Source organism: Nicotiana sylvestris, chromosome 4, assembly GCF_000393655.2.
Source record: "Nicotiana sylvestris chromosome 4, ASM39365v2, whole genome shotgun sequence".
Taxonomy (NCBI): Eukaryota; Viridiplantae; Streptophyta; class Magnoliopsida; order Solanales; family Solanaceae; genus Nicotiana; species Nicotiana sylvestris.
In genome coordinates this window covers 56,580,746-56,602,543 of record NC_091060.1, presented here as the reverse complement: position 1 = coordinate 56,602,543, position 21,798 = coordinate 56,580,746, and the positions used below count along the sequence as shown (strand labels likewise).

The 21,798-nt window shown below is 36.8% G+C and overlaps 1 protein-coding gene across 1 annotated transcript; it reads left to right on the top strand.

Moving 5' to 3' along the window:
- The first annotated feature begins 5,743 nt into the window (after positions 1 to 5,743).
- LOC104229074 (ARF guanine-nucleotide exchange factor GNOM-like) lies at positions 5,744 to 19,815 on the top strand. Its single transcript, XM_070171935.1, has 3 exons — positions 5,744 to 5,891; positions 8,395 to 9,227; positions 15,727 to 19,815. The coding sequence occupies exons 2-3, from the start codon at positions 8,493 to 8,495 to the stop codon at positions 19,324 to 19,326; spliced, it is 4,335 nt and encodes a 1,444-aa protein (XP_070028036.1). The 5' UTR covers positions 5,744 to 5,891; positions 8,395 to 8,492; the 3' UTR covers positions 19,327 to 19,815.
- The last annotated feature ends 1,983 nt before the right edge of the window (positions 19,816 to 21,798 follow it).

Here is a 21,798-nt window from a genome sequence, read left to right as displayed (position 1 = left end):
GGATAATAAGAAGGGACACGCCAACATAGTGGAGAAGAATGGTGACATTGATGATCTCTGTGCAATGTTTTCGGAATGCAACCTAGTTGGAAATCCGAAGGAGTGGCAGATTGACTCTGGAGCCACTCGACATGTTTGTGCTGTCAAATTGCGACTTACTCTACTGCTGGTCCCGAAGAAGAAATTTCCATGGAAAATAATGCAACAACCAAGATTGAAGGTTATGGGAAGATATTCATGAAGATGACTTCCGGCAAGGTGTTAACGCTCAACAATGTTCTTCATGTTCCTACTATTAGGAAGAATTTAGTTTCTACTTCTTTACTTGTAAATAATGGATTCAAATGTGCATTTGTTTCTGATAAAGTTGTTGTAAGCAAGAACAAAATGTATGTTGGAAAAGGCTACCTCACGGAGGGCTTTTTCAAACTCAATGTAATGGTTGTTGACAGTATGAATAAAATTTCAACTTCTTCTTAGTTATTGGAGTCAAATGATTTATGGCATATTCGTTTAGGACATGTCAATTATAAAACCTTGCGGAAGTTAATTAATTTAGAAGTATTGCCTAAATTCGAGTGTAATAAATCGAAACGTCAAATATGTGTTGAATCTAAGTTTGTAAAACATCCTTATAAGTCTGTTGAAAGGAATTCAAATCCTTTAGACTTAATTCATACTGACATTTGCGATATGAAATCGACACCATCTCGAGGTGGAAAAAAATATTTTATTACTTTTATTGACGATTGCACTAGATATTGTTATGTTTATCTGCTTAATAGTAAGGATGAAGCAATTGAAGCATTTAAGCAATACAAGAATGAGGTAGAAAATCAACTGAATAAAAAGATCAAAATGATTAGAAGTGATAGAGGTGGATAATATGAATCTCCGTTTGCAGAAATATGTTCGGAATATGGAATTATCCATAAAACTACTGCACCTTACACACCTCAATCCAACGGAATTACGGAAAGAAAAAATCGGACATCAAAAGAAATGACGAATTCTTTATTAATAAGTTCCGGATTATCGTAGAGTTTATGGGGGGGAGCTATCCTTACAGCTAACCGGATACTCAACAGAGTACCCCACAGCAAAACGTAATCTATTCCATATGAAAAATGGAAAGGAAGAAAACCCAACTTGAAATATTTCAAAGTGTGGGGGTGCCTAACAAAGTTATAGGTTCATTTACCTAAAAGGGTTAAAATTGGACCAAAAACAGTAGATTGCGTTTTCATTGGATATGCTACAAAGTAAAGCATGCCGGTTTTTGGTTCATAAATACGATAATCCCGAGATTCATGTTAATACGGTAATAGAATCAGATAATGCTGAAATCTTTGAAAGCATCTATCCGTATAAAACTGAATGCGAGTCTTTAAGTGAAAGACCTAAACGACCTCGGGAAGAACCAAAAGAAAATACTCCAATTATAGAAGATCCAAGGTGTAGCAAACGTCAAGGAACATCTACTTCATTTGGACTAGATTTTGTGATATTCTTGCTTGAAAATGAGCCTCAAACTTTTAAAGCACCTATGTCATCTTCTGATTCAACATTTTGGAAAGAGGCAAGATTCAATCAATTTTTGATAACCATACATGGGAATTGGTTGATCTTCCTCCAGGAAATAAGTCTTTAGGTTCAAAATGGATCTTTAAACAAAAAATTAAAGTTGATGGCACTATTGACAAATATAAGGCAAGACTTGTTGTCAAAGGTTATAGACAAAAGGAAGGCCTTGATTACTTTGACACTTACTCGCCAGTAACAAGGATAACATCTATTAGGGTGTTAGTGGCACTAGCGGCCGTGTATGGTCTTGAAATCCATCAAATGGATGTTAAAACAACTTTCTTAAATGGAGAATTGGAGGAAGAGATTTACATGGAACAACCTGAGGGTTTTGTGGTTCCTGGTAAAGAAAAGAAAGTGTGCAAACTTGTTAAGTCGCTTTATGGACTTAAACAAGCACCCAAATAATGGCATGCAAAATTTGACCAAATAATGTTGGCAAATGGATTTAAAATCAACGAGTGTGACAAATGTGTTTACATTAAAAATACTCCAGGTCATGAAGTCATTGTTTGTTTACATGTTGATGACATGTTGATAATGAACAAAAGTATGACGGATATAAATGCTACAAAACGCATGTTGGCTAGCAAATTCGACATGAAAGACTTAGGAATTGCTGATGTGATCTTAGGAATCAGAATTCACAAGACTCCACAAGGTCTATCATTATCACAGTTTCACTACATTGAAAAGGTACTTGACAAGTTCAAGTATTTGGATTTCAAAATTTCCAAGACTCCAATTGACGTGAGTTATGCACTTCAAAAGAATAAAGGTGAAAGTGACTCACAACTGGACTATGCAAGAGTATTGGGAAGTTTGATGTATATCATGAATTGTACGCGATCAGATATATCATGTGCTATTAGCAAACTAAGTCGGTTTAAAAGTAATCCCAATCAAATACATTGGATGGCAATGAAACGGTTTTGGGATATCTGAAACATACCCAAAATTATGCTTTGCATTATAACAAATATCCTTCCGTGATCGAGGGATATAGTGATGCAAATTGGATCACCGGATCATCTGAAGTTAAATCCACGAGTGGATATGTTTTCACAATTGGGGGTGGAGCAGTGTTTTGGAAATCATCCAAACAAACGTGCATCGCCCGTTCTACAATGGAATCTGAATTCATAGCTTTAGATAAGGCCGATGAAGAAGCTGAATGGCTCCGAAATTTCTTGGAAGATATTTCATTTTGGCCCAAACCTTTGGCACCTATTTGTATACATTGTGATAGTCAAGCGGCAATAGGTAGGGCAGGGAGCGTTATGTATAATGAAAAATCTCGTCATATTCGACGGAGACACAATACCGTTAGATAACTACTCTCTAGTGGTGTTATCACAATTGACTACGTAAAGTCAAGAGATAACGTGTCGGATCCACTTACAAAAGGCCTATCTAGAGAGGCAGTTGAAAGATCATCAAAGGGAATGGGGTTAAAAGCCTAGGACAAGTCATCATGGCGGTAACTCTACCTAGTAGACTAGAGATCCCAAGAGTTAGGTTTAAAGAGATCAAACAAAGTTATGAATGACGGTTCAACATTGTCAAATAACTCAACCCATTCTCGTGATGAAGACAATGTTCAAAAAAAAGGTAAAACATTAAGGCTTCTTGATGAGTCAATAAAGCTTAAAGCTTTTTAAGGATTTGGTAAGTCTGGCAGGATATGACCATATAGTGTGTCTTTAGGATTACACGTTTATGAATCACCTATGTGAGTGCGAAGTGTAAGCCGCTTCAAGGGGAATGAAAGTAAAGGCCCATTCTCTAAACACTCATGAAACCAGGCGGTGTTCATGGCTGAAATGAACACAACCGTGGGAACCAAAGATGGTCAAGGATCGATTGTGTGACTTATGTTGTCTAGGTATACAACAAAACTCGACAGTTCAAAGATATCAAATCTACCGATTGACCGAGTATATCTGATATAAGTTCACTACGGAAAGTTCAAAGGGAAACCTACTTATCCAAATGCAATTAATTCTTGCATGTGAAACACACACTCGTCCGTGCATTCCTTTAAGTTTATAGCTATTCCCCATTCATGTGGGGGATTGTTGGATTTTGTTATTAATAACAAAAGAAGTGTGAATGGAAAATGGTGGGAAAAGAAATGGAGGAAAGTGAAATTTTGAATGAGTTTACTTTACTAATGCACTCTGTCCCTCATTGGTAGAAGGAAAAAAAATCTTTGTGTATATATAGAGAAGCTCATCTTTTAACTCTTAAAGAGCTAAAAAGAAGGCAAACCTCGCGCCGTCGTCACTCGCTCGGCTTGATTGATTAATCTTTTTGGACAAAATTCTTTTCAAATATTTAATTAATTAACGAAAATTCAATTCGGAATAACCCATGACCCGCGACCCAGTCCATTTGGCCCGTTTTCTTTCTCGGATTATTTTAAACCCGTTTTAATTTTCCCGCAAAAATTTCCAACAGCTATGGCTGTTCTAAAACAGTGTCAAACCTGTTCCAACAGCTATGACTGTTCTGAAAGGTTGCAAACCTTTTCAGAAATAGTACCAAATTGGCTATAAATATACCTTCTAATCCCAGAATATTTACTTAAGAAATTTTCTAATAATCTTCTTCTTCTTCTTCTGCACGAAAAATTCAGTGTCTTTTGCAACCTTCGAGTGGTTCGTTGTTCATCGGCGTTTTTGGTACCGATATGCTGGTGAGTTAAATCATTCTATCCTGGGATGATATATTCCAGAACCTCGGGTACTTGGGGGGAATAATTTCCTTAAGGACACACTGCGTATTCAGTGGGCTCGATTTGTTTCTATAATGTTTCAAAATTTATTTTGAAATTCAAATACTGTTTTCAGAATTTATTTATACTAACTTTCTGTTTCTGTTTTCAGAAAGATTACTGTTTTATTTATTTACAACAATACAGATTAATAACAGAGTTAGTGAAGAAGACCAGATAAAATAAATCTACTTTCCATATTATATCGCTCATAAAATAATAAATATATTTTCGCATAACTTATGCTGGCATTACTAACGAGGAAAAGTGAATTTGTAATTAGACAATATAATAGCATTGTTGAATTACACGCGAAGAATAGTAACTAAACAAAGTATTAGCTAGTTTGTTTTGTAACCAGATTAATCCTACTTGTACAACCAACTAAACGGGCTTTTAGGGGTCGTTTGATAGGTGAAATAAAGGATAATAATCCCGAGATTAATTACAAAATTATTTTACCTTGCGTTTAATTGAATTTTTCAACCAGGGATTAGCAATCTCAGGATTAATTTAGTCCCACAATTAAATAGTATTCTATTTCACAATAAAGGTGAGATAATAATCTCGAATTCATTAATCCCAGGATAAATACTAAAATGACAAAGATATCCTTCTCCAAGTCTCTTCTCCCCAAAGTCTTTTAAAAAATCCAAGGTTAAAATTAAAAATAAAAGTTTATCCCAACTTATCTACTATAAACCAAACACATATTTATATTGTACCCTATATATCTCATTTTTAGTTCGATGACCTAAACATCTTTCAATAAAAATATATTCACTAAATAATGTTGTTATTATTTAATTCTCGTATTATAATCCAATCATTATAATCTAGGGATAACTTATTTCCCCACCATACGACCTCTTAAGGTATACAACATGTGAATTATATACCGTGAGGATATAACACATATATAACTATTGAGTACTTTGTGAATATTTTTCTATAGTATAAATTGTAGTACTCCTTCTGTATCATATTATGTGTCGTATTTCTTTTTTACATGTCCCTTAAGAAATATTAATTAGGAAAGGGATTAGATTATTCTACCCTTATTTATGTCTTAAGTAATTTTCGATTCATTGAATATTTATTCTATATATGTGTTATTTCCATCTTCAAGAACAACTATTATTAAGAATAAAAAAGGCAAAAAATAATCAATTATGCCTTGAACATCTAAAATGATAAATAATTTGAGATAAATATTTTTAGTAATCACGACTGTTAATATGAGACGGATGGAGTAATATTTTAAAATAAAATAAGTAGTACTATTATTTTCGGATAAGTACTTTTGGTGGGTCATTCCCGTTAGTTTTCCATTTAAAAGCTACTCTATATGAAAGTACTACAAATTAAATGTAAATCGTAAAGCTGACTGATTGGATGGAAATGGGAAAGTCTAGGCTTTATCGATTTCACTTTGAGGGCCTAAATTTTGCAATTTATTTCAAATAAGTCCACTCTCCTTCTCCATCTCTTTCTTCGGCGAACTCCCGGCATTCTCCTCCGAAATCGAGCCGTAAGTTTCCTATTGCTCTTCCTGCATTTTCTCCTCTTTGTGAAATAAAAACCCTAATCCCTCTTATGTAGTAACTTTCCATTACACGAATAAAGCTTTAGCTCCACTTTACAGAGTTACTTGTGTGATCTTTACAAGAAATGCATTCTTAATTGCTTCACATTTCGTAAAAGTTATGAAGTTTAAGGGTTTAATGATCTGCATTTTGAGTATTACTAGTATTTTAGCAGTCCGTTTTCTAGCAACTTCATCAAACATGAAATGATTATCGTAATAATATTGTGATCCTTCTAATAATTCAAACTTCCAACTTCAATATAAGGGTCAAGTTAAATATTACTAATGTAAGTCCATAATTAGTCATTCCTCACGAGCCCCTGAGTTGAGGTCGTTTGAGAATTAATTTGTCAACTAATTAATGATTTCTTGGTCTACTCCGTTTGTTCCATTTTATTTACACTATTTCCACATTAATCGTTAAAAAAAATGTCAATTTTGTATTTGAAAATAATTTAACTTTAAACATGTAAGAGCCCGTTTGGACATAAGAAATTTTTCCCTTTTTTCCAAAAAAAATTCACTTTTTTTCGAAATAAGGGGTTGTTCATAAAATTTTCAATTTTCACTTGAAGATGCATTTTGGAATTTTTCGAAAATTTGAAATACTCCAAAAAGTTGTTTTTCAAAATTTTCGCTTAGATCACTACGAAACTTCAAAAACAACCCAAAATAATATTTATGTCCAAACACAATAAATTTCAAATACCATTTTAACTTGAAATTTTTTTTCACTTTTTTTTTTTGGAATTTTACAATTTTTATGTCCTAACGCCCACTAAATTTTGTGCTTTTATAGCCATACAAATGTTATGACATATTTAATGTCACAAAGTTAAAAAAATACTGTTATCACATAAATAGGGACGGAGGGGGTAAGATTATTAAATACCCCCTCCATTCCAATTTATGACATTTTCCAATTTTAGCGAAATGTTTGTCATTGTTTCGGCTAGTGATATTATTGTATATACCTAACATACTATCATGACTTTCAGGAAACTAAGTTATTTAACTATTCGGAGTTTAAGCTCTGCTGTGATGTTATTTTAATGCTCTCTTCTACTACCACTGGTATAGTACATAAGTCAAATAAAAGGTTAAGTCAAATAAAATTTTGCTACTAGCGAGCAACATAGGTAAAGGAACTGCAAGTTTAATGTGTGCTTGCTTGGTGTTTTGGGCAAAAAGCACTCTGTTCTTCTCCACTTGTCATCAACTGAATGCTAAATTTTGGTAAAATAATCCACCTTTGTCCGCTTCGTTTCTTTTTTTTTTTGACATGGATGATGTGGTTATTTTTTAAATGCTTTATTTCCCTTATTCTCTTGTATTTTATCAGCAGAGAGATTGCACTGACGGCCAGATGACTTCATGTAACTTAGACTATTGATGGGTAGTTAGTCACTAGTCACATCATTGGCGTTCCTCTTTTTGATTGTTAGTGTTATGTGTGTTTCTATTGTTTCGTTATTTTTTAATGCTTTACTCGACCCCTATTCCTTTGATTTAGAAATATATGTACGTTTACCTTAAGTCCAATGTCTGCTAGGAGTCTTCTAGTTTTGTTAGAGAATTATATGGCTATAGAAAATGTAAAGAGCTTCTAATGCTAGTGAAACTAAGTTTTTTATAATATTTGGACTGAGACGGCATAAATGAAGTGAAATGGACAATGAGTCATATAGTCGACGCCATCTTGCTTGGATTGAGCCTTAGTTGTATTCGATCCTTATTCCTTTATTTGTTTATCAGCAAGGAGAGATTATGCAGATGGACAGATTAGGTCTTCTGACTGTGACTGTTGATGTCTTTGTTAGTCACTAGTCAAAAACCCGCCAGTGTGAGATTTTTGTCCTTTTCCTTTCTTGAAGGTCTTATTTTAAACAGAGAACTTGAATAGTTTTATCACATCTGATATGAAATATCTTTGAGGAGTAGTGGGATATATTTTTGATGTGTATTCTATATGTCAATTGTTTGGAAGCACTACCACGCCCTTCCATTTACTTAAAGTAAGTTGGTGGCTATTATGGAAGAAGAGAAATATGAGAAGGGGTAAAAGCATCAATTTATCCAGTGGGATAAAAGTTATCCCATGGTAAGGTGATTACAACCCCACCCATAATTCAACCCATGCTGCAAAAACAATCAACGATGGACTATATATTTTTGTCTCTACTTATTCCAAATTTATTCAACAAGCCAAACGACATCTTTAGGAATTGAGACGGGTCAGTTATCTATACAACTAGTACCGATAAAAAAAAGTGATCTATACAATTGGTACTGTATGTTTCCTGAATAAGAAGCACTACCTTTATATGGCGTTTATATCTTACCCCTATTCAGAGGGTGCTTTGCTTCCTTATGATTGTTTTTGAGAAGTTGCTTTTCCAACAAATATGTTATATGACCCCTTCGATTCTAATGGTGTCTTTTGTAGACAATGAGGGGTATGCTTTGACTTGCTTCAATCATACTCCCTGCAAGCTTTTTCTTGATTACATATTCAGAGTTCATTCGAGTTACACATTTTCCGCAATGGGGCGTTTAAGGCTACAATCTAGTATCAAGGCAATTGAAGAGGAGCCAGAAGATTGCGAGACCATCTCTTCCATTAAAACTGATATAGCTTGTGTGGTTAACTCTGAAGTGAGTGCTGTTTTAGCAGTCATGAGAAGAAATGCGAGGTGGGGTGGTCGTTATGTATCTGGGGATGATCAACTAGAGCACTCACTCATCCAGTCTCTGAAGACTTTACGTAAACAGATATTCTCATGGCAGCATCAGTGGCAATCCGTCAGTCCAGCCTTATATCTCCAGCCATTTCTGGATGTTATTCGATCTGATGAAACTGGGGCACCTATCACTGGTGTTGCATTGTCTTCTGTCTTCAAAATTTTGAGTCTTGATATTCTTGATTGTAATACTGCCAACGTTGAAAATGCCATGCACTCTGTAGTGGATGCTGTGACCAGTTGCAGATTCGAGGTAACTGATCCTGCGTCAGAAGAAGTTGTATTGATGAAGATACTTCAAGTACTTTTGGCATGCATGAGAAGTAAAGCATCAGTTGTGTTAAGTAATCAGCATGTTTGCACCATAGTCAATACGTGCTTTAGAGTAGTTCATCAAGCTGGAAGCAAGAGTGAGCTCTTACAGCAGATAGCACGTCACACCATGCATGAACTTGTGAGATGTATCTTTTCACACCTTCCGGATGTCGACAACACTCAACACTCTATAGTTAGACGAGGCAGTTCCACCCAAAATACGGTATTGGTGCATCCTCTTTTTTTTTTTTTTTAATTATATGTATCTTGAACTTATCCTTCCTGCAGTATGTACCATTCTTCTTCCTGGTTTGGGAAATAATGATCCATCAGAATTGTCTACATTCCCCTCTTAGAGTGCAAAATCATTAAGAAAGGTAGTAAACAAATGGTGTTATAATTCTTCTCATGATCCAGTTTCACTTATGGGTATCATTTGATAAAACAATATTTTTTTGTGTTGGCACAAGGAAAAGAGTGGGCTAAGTGGCCTCTTTTAAAAGCTTAAGCTTTTAGATCATGTGGTTTATACAATTCAATACAAAGCAGTACTTGCCTTGACGTCATAAGCTAATCGATAGTTCTCTTTGCTTCTGTATGTGCATCTAAAATTCGTCTTAATTTCATAGATCTTCCCTCAAGTTTCGCTTTGTTGTATTAGGGACCATTTGTTTTTATTAAGATTAAGTTGTCTAAATCTGAATTATGATGATGTATTTAGAACTGAATAATTAAGACTGTTAGTTTTCTCAACAACAAGTTTTCTCAATATCCGAATATTTATAGTTTATCTTTTTAAAATTAATAAGTATAAAATTCAAGTAAAATAATTAAAATATTAACCACAAAATAATAGGTTGTAAGGTGGTGGCTGGTGGTTACCGATGGCGGTGGTTGGTGGTAGTGGTGGTGGTGCTGGTGGTTGTTGTGATAGTAAATGGTGGTGCCAGTTGGCAATGGTGATGGTTGTGATGGTGGAGGTGCTTGGTGGTAGTGGTTGTTGATGATGGTTGACGATGGTGATTGTGCCGACAGAGTGGTGATGAAAGTGATCATCGCAAAAATCATTGAATAATAATGCTATTTTAATACTCTTTTTAAGATTTGAATGATTCAGATTATTCAGACCCATTAAGTGGTCAAATCTTAATAACATCAAATGCACTAATAGCCCCTCCATTAGGTGCAAACACTTGAAGCTTAAAATCCATGCTGTTTATGATAACATGGTTATCTTGCTTATTTTGAATTTCCTGTAACAATTCTTTTAACCTATTTATCAGTAATGTAAACAGTTTACAATTTGACTAATTTACCCTTACTAATATACCCTTTTATGTAACACATTCTTTAATAGTAAAAAATCTAAATCCATTGATTGGAAAGTCGTTCTTACTTTGCAAACACGTTGCATTCCATGTCCTTCCTGTGGAATTAGTGGAAGGATTATCTTTTATGATGACAATGAAAGATTTGGTGTTATCGAGAAGAAGAGTTATTTGGGTTTGTTGGATTCAGTTAATGGGATTAAAACTGTGAATTGACATGAATCGGAATTCGGAACTATAAAGTCTTTTGACAAAATTACCCATTTGCACTGACCTGACTTTGCTCAGTCAAAACTTCCCCATCGGCCGGGAATTGGTGGGTGGGAGAGGAGATTGGCTTAGGGGAAAAGCGAGGCTGATAGCGATATCTGTCAACATTGAAACAACTTTTTAATTGTTGTAATTGAAAATCAACATTTGTAATATCTTATCAAAAAGAAGAAGGAAATCAATGATTGTAATTGGAAAAAAAGCTGCTTACTTGTTTAATTGGAAATCGGAAATAGTGTTTGCAAAAGAAAAGGAGAAAGTTGGGATTTTGGCCAACAGAAGTTCAAAAGATATTATTAACAACTGCAATATCTGGAAGAAGTTCCTGCTACTGCTACTAAAAAGAGAAAGCATCATCCAAGAAAATGGGACGTGTATTAATCTTGCAATAATGATGATGATAATTGTGAACGGAATAGAAAGAATAACTTGTGTTCTCATTCCAAGAGGTGAGCAATATAAATACATGTACATCAGATGCTAACTAAGGAAAGAAATAAAAGAGATTCCTACAAATCTGCTATTTATGTACACTACTAAGAAAGAGTCTACATTCATTCAATAATAAGTGTCTAGATTCATCCTATAGTAAGTGTCTGAATTCATTCTATAACACTCCCTCTCAAGCTGGAGCATATATGTTGATCATGCCCAGCTTGTTACAAAGGTAACCAATTCGAGTACCATTCAATGCTTTAGTGAACAAATCAGCTAGTTGCTCTCCTGTCTTCACGTAGGCAGTGGAAATCACGTTCTCTTGAATTTTCTCACGAATAAAATGACAGTCAACTTCAATATGCTTGGTTCTTTCACGATACATTGGATTTGAGGCAATATGGAGCGCAACTTGATTGTCACACCAGAGCTTTGATGGAGTAGGATGCTTCAACCCTATTTCAGTTAAAAGATGGTGTATCCACATTATCTCACATGTTGATTGTGCCATAGCTCTATACTCTGATTCTGCACTGGACCGAGATACAACATTTTGTTTCTTACTTCTCCATGACATCAAGTTTCCACCAACAAATACACAGTAACCAGTAGTAAATCTTCTGTTAAACTAGGATCCAGCCCAATCTGCATCTGCAAAACAATCAATGCGGGAATGCCCGTGGTTGCTATATAATATGCCAAGTCCAGGAGCTCTTTTTAAGTAACATAGGATCTGCTCTGCTCCAAAGCCTCCCAATGTTTGATTGTGGGCGCAGACATGAATTGGCTAACCATACTTACTGCAAAAGCAATATCTGGACAAGTCACGGTGAGATAGTTTAATCTCCCAACTAACCTCATGTATCTATCCGGATCATTAAATGGCTCGTCATCATCTTTCATAAGATGCAAATTAGGAACCACTGGAGTACTGCAAGGCTTGGCAGCCAACTTACCAGTTTCTGCCAGTAAGTCAAGAATATACTCTCGCAGAGATAGAAAAATTCCCTTCTTGCTTCTAGTTACTTCTACTCCCAAGAAATATTTCAGTTGTCCCAAGTCTTTTGTATGAAACTTAGTGTGCAAGAAAGACTTGAGAGAAGAGATTCCTGCATAGTCACTTCCTGTAATCACAATGTCATCAACATATACAACAAGGAAAATAGATCCAGTTGTTGATTGCCCGTAGAAGACTGAATGATCACATTTGCTCTTTTTTAGCCCAAATTCTTGAACTACCTCACTAAATTTACCAAACCAAGCCCGGGGACTCTGCTTCAAGCCATATAAGGACTTCTTTAAATGAACTTTCCATACTCCCCCTGAGCAACAAAACGAGGTAGTTGCTCCATATACACCTCTTCATGAAGATCACCATGAGGAAATGCATTCTTAATATCCAATTGATGCAAAGGCTAATTCTCAGAAGCTGCTAGAGAGATGAACAAGCGGATAGAAGTAAGTTTGGCAACCGGAGAGAATGTGTCTGAATAATCCACTCCATAAGTCTGAGCATACCTTTTGGCCACAAGTCTGGCCTTAAGTCTTGCCACAGAGCCATCTGGATTAACTTTGACCGTGAAGACCCATTTGCATCCCACTGCTTTCTTTCCATTAGGTAAATTCACTAAATCCCAAGTATGGTTTTCCTCTAAGGCATGTATTTCCTCAAGCATTGCTTCAGACCATTCAGGATGATTCAAAGCCTCTTTCACCGTTTTGGGTATAGAAATGGAGTCTAGAGACGCAATCAAAGATCTAGACGCGGGGGATAAGTGGTCGTAGGAAACAAAATTAGCAATAGAATATGTGGATTTGCAAGTATGTGTACCTTTGCGTAAAGCAATGGGAAGGTCAAGGTCTTCTGGAGGATCAGGCGGAAGAGGAATAGATGACAAAGGAACTGGTGCAGGAGACGTATCATTTGTCTCTCGCCTGCGCGAGTAAACTTGAACAATTGGTGGTCTTGCTAACACAGTTGGAGCAGGTGTTGAAGGCACAATAGTCGATTGGTGCTCGATAGAAGAGCTAGGAGATGAAGGAACATAATCTGATTGTTCTGTCAAAGTACGGGTAACCTGATATACTAGCCACTCATCTTCCTCCCCCTGACTTGTAGAGACGGGAGGTGCATAGAAGAATGGTATAGTCTTTGAAAACACCACATCAATTGAGACCAAATATTTGCCAAGTTCAGTAGAATAACATCGATACCCCTTCTGAAGGCGAGAATAACCAAGAAAAACACACTTCAATGCCTTGGGATCCAACTTGGTAACAGATGGTCGAACATCTCGAACATAACATGTGCTTCCAAACACCTTAGGTTCCACAGGAAATAATGACTTATTTGGAAAAAGAATACTGTAAGGCATATTACCTCCAAGCACAGTAGATGGCATGCGATTAATCAAAAAACAAGCCGTGGAGACCGCATCAGCCCAGAACTGTTTAGGAACTTTCATTTGGAACAGAAGTGTCCGAGCTGTCTCAAGTAGATGCCTATTCTTCCTTTCAGCAACTCCGTTTTGAGAGGGTGTATCAACACATGAAGACTGATGTAGTACACAATGTTGTCTCATGTAGGACTGAAATAACTCTGACGTGTATTCTTTAGCATTATCACTCCTTAGAATACGCACCGAAGCATTGAATTGAGTTTTGACTTCAGCACAAAAGGCAGAAAAGTGAGTAAACACTTTCAGAGCGACTCTTCATAAAGTAAATCCAAGTCATTCGGGAAAAATCATCTACAAAAGTGACAAAATACTTATGTCCAGTTTTAGAAACAACAGGACATGGTCCTCTAACATCAAAATGAACTAACTCAAAAGATGACTCAGCTCGCTTATTAACCCTTGGACCTAACGAGATGCGATGATGTTTTGCAAATCGACATGACTCACAATCCAATGAAGAAATATTCTGAAACTGAGGACAGAGCTTCTTCCACAAAATGATTGGGAAAGAACGCTACACAGCAATTAAGGTCTCTGGTGATTTTACTAACAAAAATCAAATTAAAGGCCAAGTTTGGTAGACTTAATACAGATGACAGAGTCATAGAGGAAGTCGGTTTAACAGTTCCAGATCCAACACTGCTATATGTTGTTCCATCAGCTACAGTAACTGAAGAGGGTGCTTTGTGTGATCGAAAGCTAGAAAAAATATTTGGATTACCTGTCATGTGATTTGTGGCACCTGAGTCAATCACCCATTTATTTGAAGAGGTGATAAGACATGTCTTATCTGGCCCGGCAAAAGCAGTAACTGAAGAAGATTCCTTAATTGATTTATGATATTGAAGGAACTCAAGAAACTTATCCGAAACTAGGATTGTTGGACTAGAAGTTGTATCACTATTTCCTCCTTGCTTACTATTTATGGTCATCTTTCCAAAAATCCGCAAAGTATCAATATAAATGTCAGAAAAGCCAATAAAGCTCAAAAGTTCTCCACCAGAATAACACTATCCAACGAAACAGCGAAGGAAAGACACCCAATGAAACAAAGAAACAGAACTCCAATAGAGCCAATCTAATGGGCAGTAACCAATCAAAAGTCCGGCCAATAGTGTAAGAATCAGTAACCAAGAAACACCAACCAACAGATTAATCTCAAAGCTATAAAAAAAAAGGGCCAAAGTTCTACACACAAAGTTGGTTCACTACTAAGGATTAGGCAATCACAGAAGGAAACAAAATCTGAACACAACAGAGAAAAGGTGGCAAAACCTTGACACTATGAACCAAACCTGGGACGGTCAGAGATTTTCCCGGCCGAGGTTTCCTGAACAAACAAACACCATAAGCTGGACGAAAATGTAAAGTCGATGCCAGAGAGATGGTTAAACTTCAAATTCCAAACCCTTCAAAAGTATTCTGACCCTAACTGATAGTTCCGGTAAGTTCTCTATCTAACTCCGGTAAAGCCGGAGAACCCGCTCTGATGCCATGTGAACGGAATAGAAAGAATAACTTGTGTTCTCATTCCAAGAGGTGAGCAATATAAATACATGTACATCAGATGCTAACTAAGGAAAGAAATAAAAGAGATTCCTACAAATCTGCTATTTATGTACACTACTAAGAAAGAGTCTACATTCATTCAATAATAAGTGTCTAAATTCATCTTATAGTAAGTGTCTAGATTCATTCTATAACAATAATAAAAAAAGATTTGAGCTTTGTTGTGTTTTGTTCTTCTGGGTGTGTGAGTTGTGTGTTGTTTCAGGAGAGCCAGCCAATGGATTAAAAAAATTTATTCTTAAAGAACTTGTTAAACAAAATAGATAATAATATTAATAAGGTAAATAAGTCAAATTAAATTTTTCTTTACACTAGTGATAAATAGGTTAAAAGAATTGGTACACAAAATCCAAAATAAGGAAAGTAAGCTTAGTATCGTAAACCACAAGGAAGTTGTGTTACGAAATGAAATATGAGGGGAGGTATCTGAAATTATCCCTTTTTCTTTTTGTTGCCCTTGCTGGCTTGGGGGGGGGGGGAGGAGGAGTAGGATAAGAATTATGCTCTAACAAAGTAGTCTTCGTATATTAGCACCAAAGAGAAGTTCTAGAATTGAATGAAGATAGATATCAGATATCATATTGATAGATCATTTGTTTTTTGCTTATTCTTCTGTATGAATGTGTTTGGAGCATTATGAGTTAAATTTCTTCTAGTGTAGGTTGTGGGCCTTGACAATGAGTACAGTTTCAATAGCAAGTCAGAGAATGGCACTGGTACTTCTGAATATGATAGCCAGCCACCTTCTGGAGCTTTTTCTTCTTCTGCCTCTACAGTTGTGCTTAATGGTGTCATAGATGAAGGCATGATCATGAGTGATAACGGGAAGGATAATGTTCCTAATGATTTACATCTAATGACTGAACCATATGGAGTTCCATGCATGGTTGAGATATTTCACTTCTTGTGTTCCTTGTTAAATGTTGTCGAACATATAGGGATGGGTCCCAGAGCAAATACAACAGCTTTTGATGAAGATGTTCCACTTTTTGCCCTTTGTTTGATCAACTCAGCCGTTGAACTGGGTGGCTCTGCTATACGCAGTCACCCTAGATTGTTGAGTTTGGTTCAGGATGAATTATTCCAAAATCTGATGGTATTTGGCCTGTCAACGAGTCCAGTGATTCTTTCAACTGTCTGCGGCATTGTTCTAAATCTGTATCAGCATTTGCGAAATGAACTAAAGCTACAACTTGAGGCCTTCTTGTCATGTGTTGTCTTGAGACTTGCACAAAGTCGTTATGGGGCTTCATACCAGCAGCAGGAAGTAGCTATGGAGGCTCTCGTTGACTTTTGCAGGCAGAAGTCCTTCATGGTAGAAATGTATGCAAATTTGGATTGTGATATCACCTGCACCAATGTTTTTGAAGAACTTGCAAATTTATTGTCAAAGAGTGCATTCCCCGTGAACTCTCCGTTGTCTGCCATGAACATTCTTGCTTTGGATGGTCTGATTGCTGTAATTCAGGGAATGGCTGAGAGGATAAGCAATGGATGTAGTTCGCAACAAATTCCGATAAATCTTGAGGAGTATGCTCCATTCTGGATGGTTAAGTGTGAGAGCTATAGTGATCCCGATCATTGGGTACCGTTTGTACGTAGGAGGAAGTACATAAAAAGAAGGTTAATGATTGGGGCTGATCATTTCAATAGAGACCCAAAGAAAGGACTAGAGTTTCTCCAAGGAACACATCTGTTGCCAGAGAAACTTGATCCCCAGAGTGTGGCTTGCTTTTTCAGGTTTACAGCTGGTCTAGATAAGAATCTTGTGGGGGACTTTCTCGGAAATCATGATGAATTTTGCATTCAAGTTCTTCATGAGTTTGCTGGAACATTTGATTTTGAAGACATGAACCTGGATATTGCATTGCGGCTATTTTTGGAAACTTTTCGACTGCCTGGGGAATCTCAAAAAATACAAAGGGTACTTGAGGCGTTTTCAGAGAGATATTATGAGCAATCTCCACAGATTTTAGCTAATAAAGATGCTGCTATGGTGTTGTCATATTCAGTTATAATGCTCAATACTGACCAGCATAATGTTCAGGTGAAGAAGAAGATGACAGAGGAAGATTTCATTCGAAATAATCGGAACATTAATGGAGGTAATGATCTCCCTCGTGAATATCTATCTGAATTATATCATTCTATATGCAACAATGAGATCCGCACAACACCAGAACAAGGTGCTGGTTTTGCTGAAATGAACCCAAGCCGTTGGATTGACTTGATGCACAAATCCAAGAGAACTTCTCCATATATTGTGTGTGATTTGAGAGCCTATCTTGATCATGATATGTTTGCCACAATGTCTGGTCCAACTATTGCTGCTATCTCTGTGGTATTTGATCATGCTGAACATGAGGATGTCTACCAAACATGTATTGATGGTTTCTTGGCTGTTGCAAAGATTTCAGCTTGCCATCATCTTGAAGATGTTTTGGATGATCTGGTAGTATCTCTATGTAAGTTCACAACTCTCTTGAATCCTTCATTGGTTGAGGAACCTGTTTTAGCCTTTGGCGATGATGCAAAAGCAAGGATGGCAACTGTTACAGTTTTCACTATTGCAAACAAATACGGTAATTTCATCCGTACTGGCTGGAGAAATATCTTGGATTGCGTCTTGAGATTGCATAAGCTTGGCCTTCTTCCTGCTCGTGTAGCAAGTGATGCGGCTGATGAATCAGAGGCACCTTCTGATACAGGACAAGGGAAGCCCCTACCTAATTCGTTATCTTCCACTCATATGCAATCTATAGGTACTCCTAGAAGATCTTCAGGACTTATGGGGCGATTTAGTCAGCTCCTATCTTTAGATACTGAAGAGCCAAGGTCTCAACCTACTGAACAACAACTCGCTGCTCACCATAGCACACTGCAGACAATTCAGAAGTGTCACATTGATAATATCTTTACAGAAAGTAAGTTTCTTCTAGCTGATTCTTTGCTACAGTTGGCACGGGCACTCATATGGGTTGCAGGGAGACCTCAGAAGGGTAGTAGTTCTCCTGAAGATGAAGACACGGCAGTGTTCTGCTTGGAACTGCTGATTGCAATTACCTTGAACAACAGAGATAGAATAAGACTTCTTTGGCAGGGAGTTTATGAGCATATTGCTAATATTGTCCACTCAACAGTAATGCCTTGTGCTTTGATTGAGAAAGCTGTTTTTGGACTCCTCCGCATCTGCCTGAGGTTGCTTCCCTATAAAGAGAACTTAGCTGATGAACTTTTAAGATCACTACAACTTGTTCTCAAGCTTGACGCCCGTGTTGCTGATGCATACTGTGAGCAGATTACACAGGAAGTCAGTCGTCTGGTAAAAGCAAATGCCACGCACATTCGTTCTCAAATGGGATGGAGAACTATTACTCTTTTACTTTCCATAACAGCAAGACATCCAGAAGCTTCTGAAGCAGGATTTGATGCCCTGGTTTTCATTATGTCTGATGGAGCCCATTTGTCTCCAGCTAATTATGTTCTTTGCCTCGATGCAGCTAGAAATTTTGCAGAGTCTCGTGTTGGACCTGCTGATAGACCTGCTCGGGCAGTGGATCTTATGGCAGGTTCAGTGGCTTGTTTAGCACGCTGGTCCAAAGATACTAGGGAAGCTCTGGCAGAGACCGAAGCTGTGAAGTTGTCCCATGATATTGGGGAGATGTGGCTGAGGCTTGTACAGGGGCTGAGGAAAGTTAGTTTGGATCAGAGAGAAGTTAGGAATCATGCTCTTTCATCCCTACAAATGTGCTTGACGGGAGAGCATGAAATTTACTTTCCACATGGTCTCTGGTTGCAGTGCTTTGATATGGTCCTTTTTACAATGTTGGATGACTTGATTGAGCTCGCATCACAAAAAGACTACCGGAACATGGAAGAGACACTTGTTCTTGCCTTAAAGCTCCTTACTAAATTGTTTCACCAGCTGTTTCATGAGCTATCTCAATTGACCACATTCTGTAAACTGTGGTTGGGCGTCCTCAACAGGATGGAAAAATGTATGAAGGTGAAAGTTAGAGGTAAAAAAAGTGAAAAGCTTCAGGAACTAGTCCCTGAACTCCTGAAGAACACCTTGTCTGTAATGAAGTCTAAGGGGGTACTTGTTAAGAGGAGCGCCCTTGGTGGAGATAGCTTATGGGAATTGACATGGTTGCATGTAAATAACATTGTTCCTTCTCTGCAATCTGAGGTTTTCCCTGATATTGATTCAGAAAATTTACAGCCTGATCCTGTGTCTGTTGAAACAGATCCAAATGAATAGCTTGTCGGGGCTTTGAGTTATCTGGATAGAAGTTATGTTGGTGGCAATATTTGTACAATGGAAGGGGAGGATTTTCTGTGGCTTTTCACTGGAAGAGAATAATACACAGAGATGAATGTTTGGTCATTTTCGGCCAGGAATTTGATGAAGATCTTTCTCAGATAATTGTGTTGGATGCGCATATTGTACAGAACATGAAGTTCTAACCCAGTTTTTACCTTTTGTATTGTCAGCGTGTTGCTGCACGAGTTATACTAATCTGCCTTAAATGTATAATCTTGTACAAGTGACAATTCAAAAAATTCACTTTTCCGGGCACTAGCCCATTCTGTCTTTCAATTTTATCACAGGGAGTGTTTTCGTTCAACTTTTCTGCGCTCAGCTTGTTAAAGAACCTTGGGTATTGAATGTGGCCTTGTATCTGTATCACTCTGTGAGGTGAATATTGGATTTTGTTTATTAAAGAGAATGCCCCCATTCTTCGTTTTCCTTTCAGTTTTTAGCTTCATGTTATCGAAATGGTTTTTTGTTCCCAGAATAAGTAATTTTTCCTCAGAAATTCAAGAACATTAAGGAATCGACAGCTGCTTCCGGTCAATGTGATTTTACAAAAACACCCATAAAACTCCACTTTATTCCTGTTTTGCTCCTATTCTTCAATATAACATGGGCTGAAAAATTAGAAAAAACCATAAGCCCTCCAGCTTTTACAAAATAAGATACAAGCTTTTCTTCTCGCTTTGACGCGTGCATGCTTAGCAAATTTTACCGTGCATGTGCTGTTCTTTGTAGGGCCATCTTCATTTTCCTCTGTTCTCTTCATCTGTTAAAAAATCCCAATTATGATACACAAAAAGAAGGAAAATGGTCGGATAGTCCGCGTAAACCCCAATTTCTTTTCAAGGTGTTTTTGAATTCCGCAAAATCAACATAAAACTACAATATGATTTCGAACAACAAATCAACAAGAACCAGAAACAAAATAATCACAATCACATATAGCGAAAATAGATAGAACAATAAACTAACCTTTCAACCATGTGATTATGTCAATTGAACAACTATTGAACTGCAAAACCCCAATTTTCTGTTACGACGACGATGTATACTCTGCTCAGGAGAATTAAACAACAGGTACCTGATTTTCCCTATTCATATTTTCCAAATCTGCATTACTGTCAAGTTAATAGCTATCTCATATTTGATACAACTAATGTAGCTCATTTCATATAGTTAGCAGAAACTGGGAAGCCATTCAAATTTCTATTGATTAGAATGTTTAACAGGTCATCCATCCATTCCAGAAGAAATTTACATAGCTTAGTTGCTCATAGTATAACTGTCAATTTATAAGATAGCTGCCTGAATGATTTCTTCATATACTCTATTGTGTGTTATACAATCGTCGTTGCTATCAAATTGTTTGCGGTCGGATACAAATTTTTACAGAATTTGAGTTTTTTGCTCGTGATAAGGCAACATAAAGCTAACCATGTGAAAAAACAGGCTCCCGTAAATAATTCCAACAAATCTAATAGTTGACCTTGAGCTTTATTTAGAGTCATAGCAAAACATAGGGCTGTTTATCGGGCGGATTAGGCAGTTATTTACTCTTAACGGTTTGGCTTATCGGTTATCGGCTTTTAAATGTATTAAACCGCTAGCCACCCGATAAGATATCGGGCGGATTGGTATCGGTTTAGCTCTTATCGGGCGGTTATCGAGTGGTTTATCGGTCTAATTCAATCTATATTACGTGCATTAATTGTTTGTTGACAAGGGTTTAAGGCTTAGGCAACGAAGTAGAGATCGATAAATACTACTGTCTTGAGGCAATAAGAAGAGTTGAAGACCAGTTTAATCCCATCAACAGAAAGCATTGTTACTGAAAGATGAAGCAGAACAGTCAAGATGATAGAGCAGTCACTATAGTTGACATTATGCTTCTATCACGAAAGTGGAACTACACATACAAAGGTGAAAATGCCATAAGCTCCCTGGTGAGCGCCACCTTCTGCATTTCTTCTTTGATGAAAACTGAAAAGCCATAATCAAAAAAAGGAAACAGTTAACACTCAAGAGCGGACAACAGTAACATTTTACAACTTCCCAGTATCCAATCACGTTAACAAGATTTGTGTTAAAAATCAAATAAAGTGATAGAGTACCGGAAATGGAAGAAAGGTTTTTGATTATTTAATAAATATGGATATATATATATATATATATATATATATATATATATATATATTCTTAACGGGTTAACGGATTATCCATTAAGAAAATTGAATAATCCGCTCCCAAACCGATAAGCCGTTAATAAAAAAAAATTCAATCCGTTCCCCATCTGTTAAACCGTTAACCCGATAACAATAAGCCATTAAGTTTCGGTTTCAGTTCGGTTTTCGGTTTCGATTCGGTTTTAAACACCCCTAGCAAAACATAATCTAATAGGAAATATAACAATAGTAT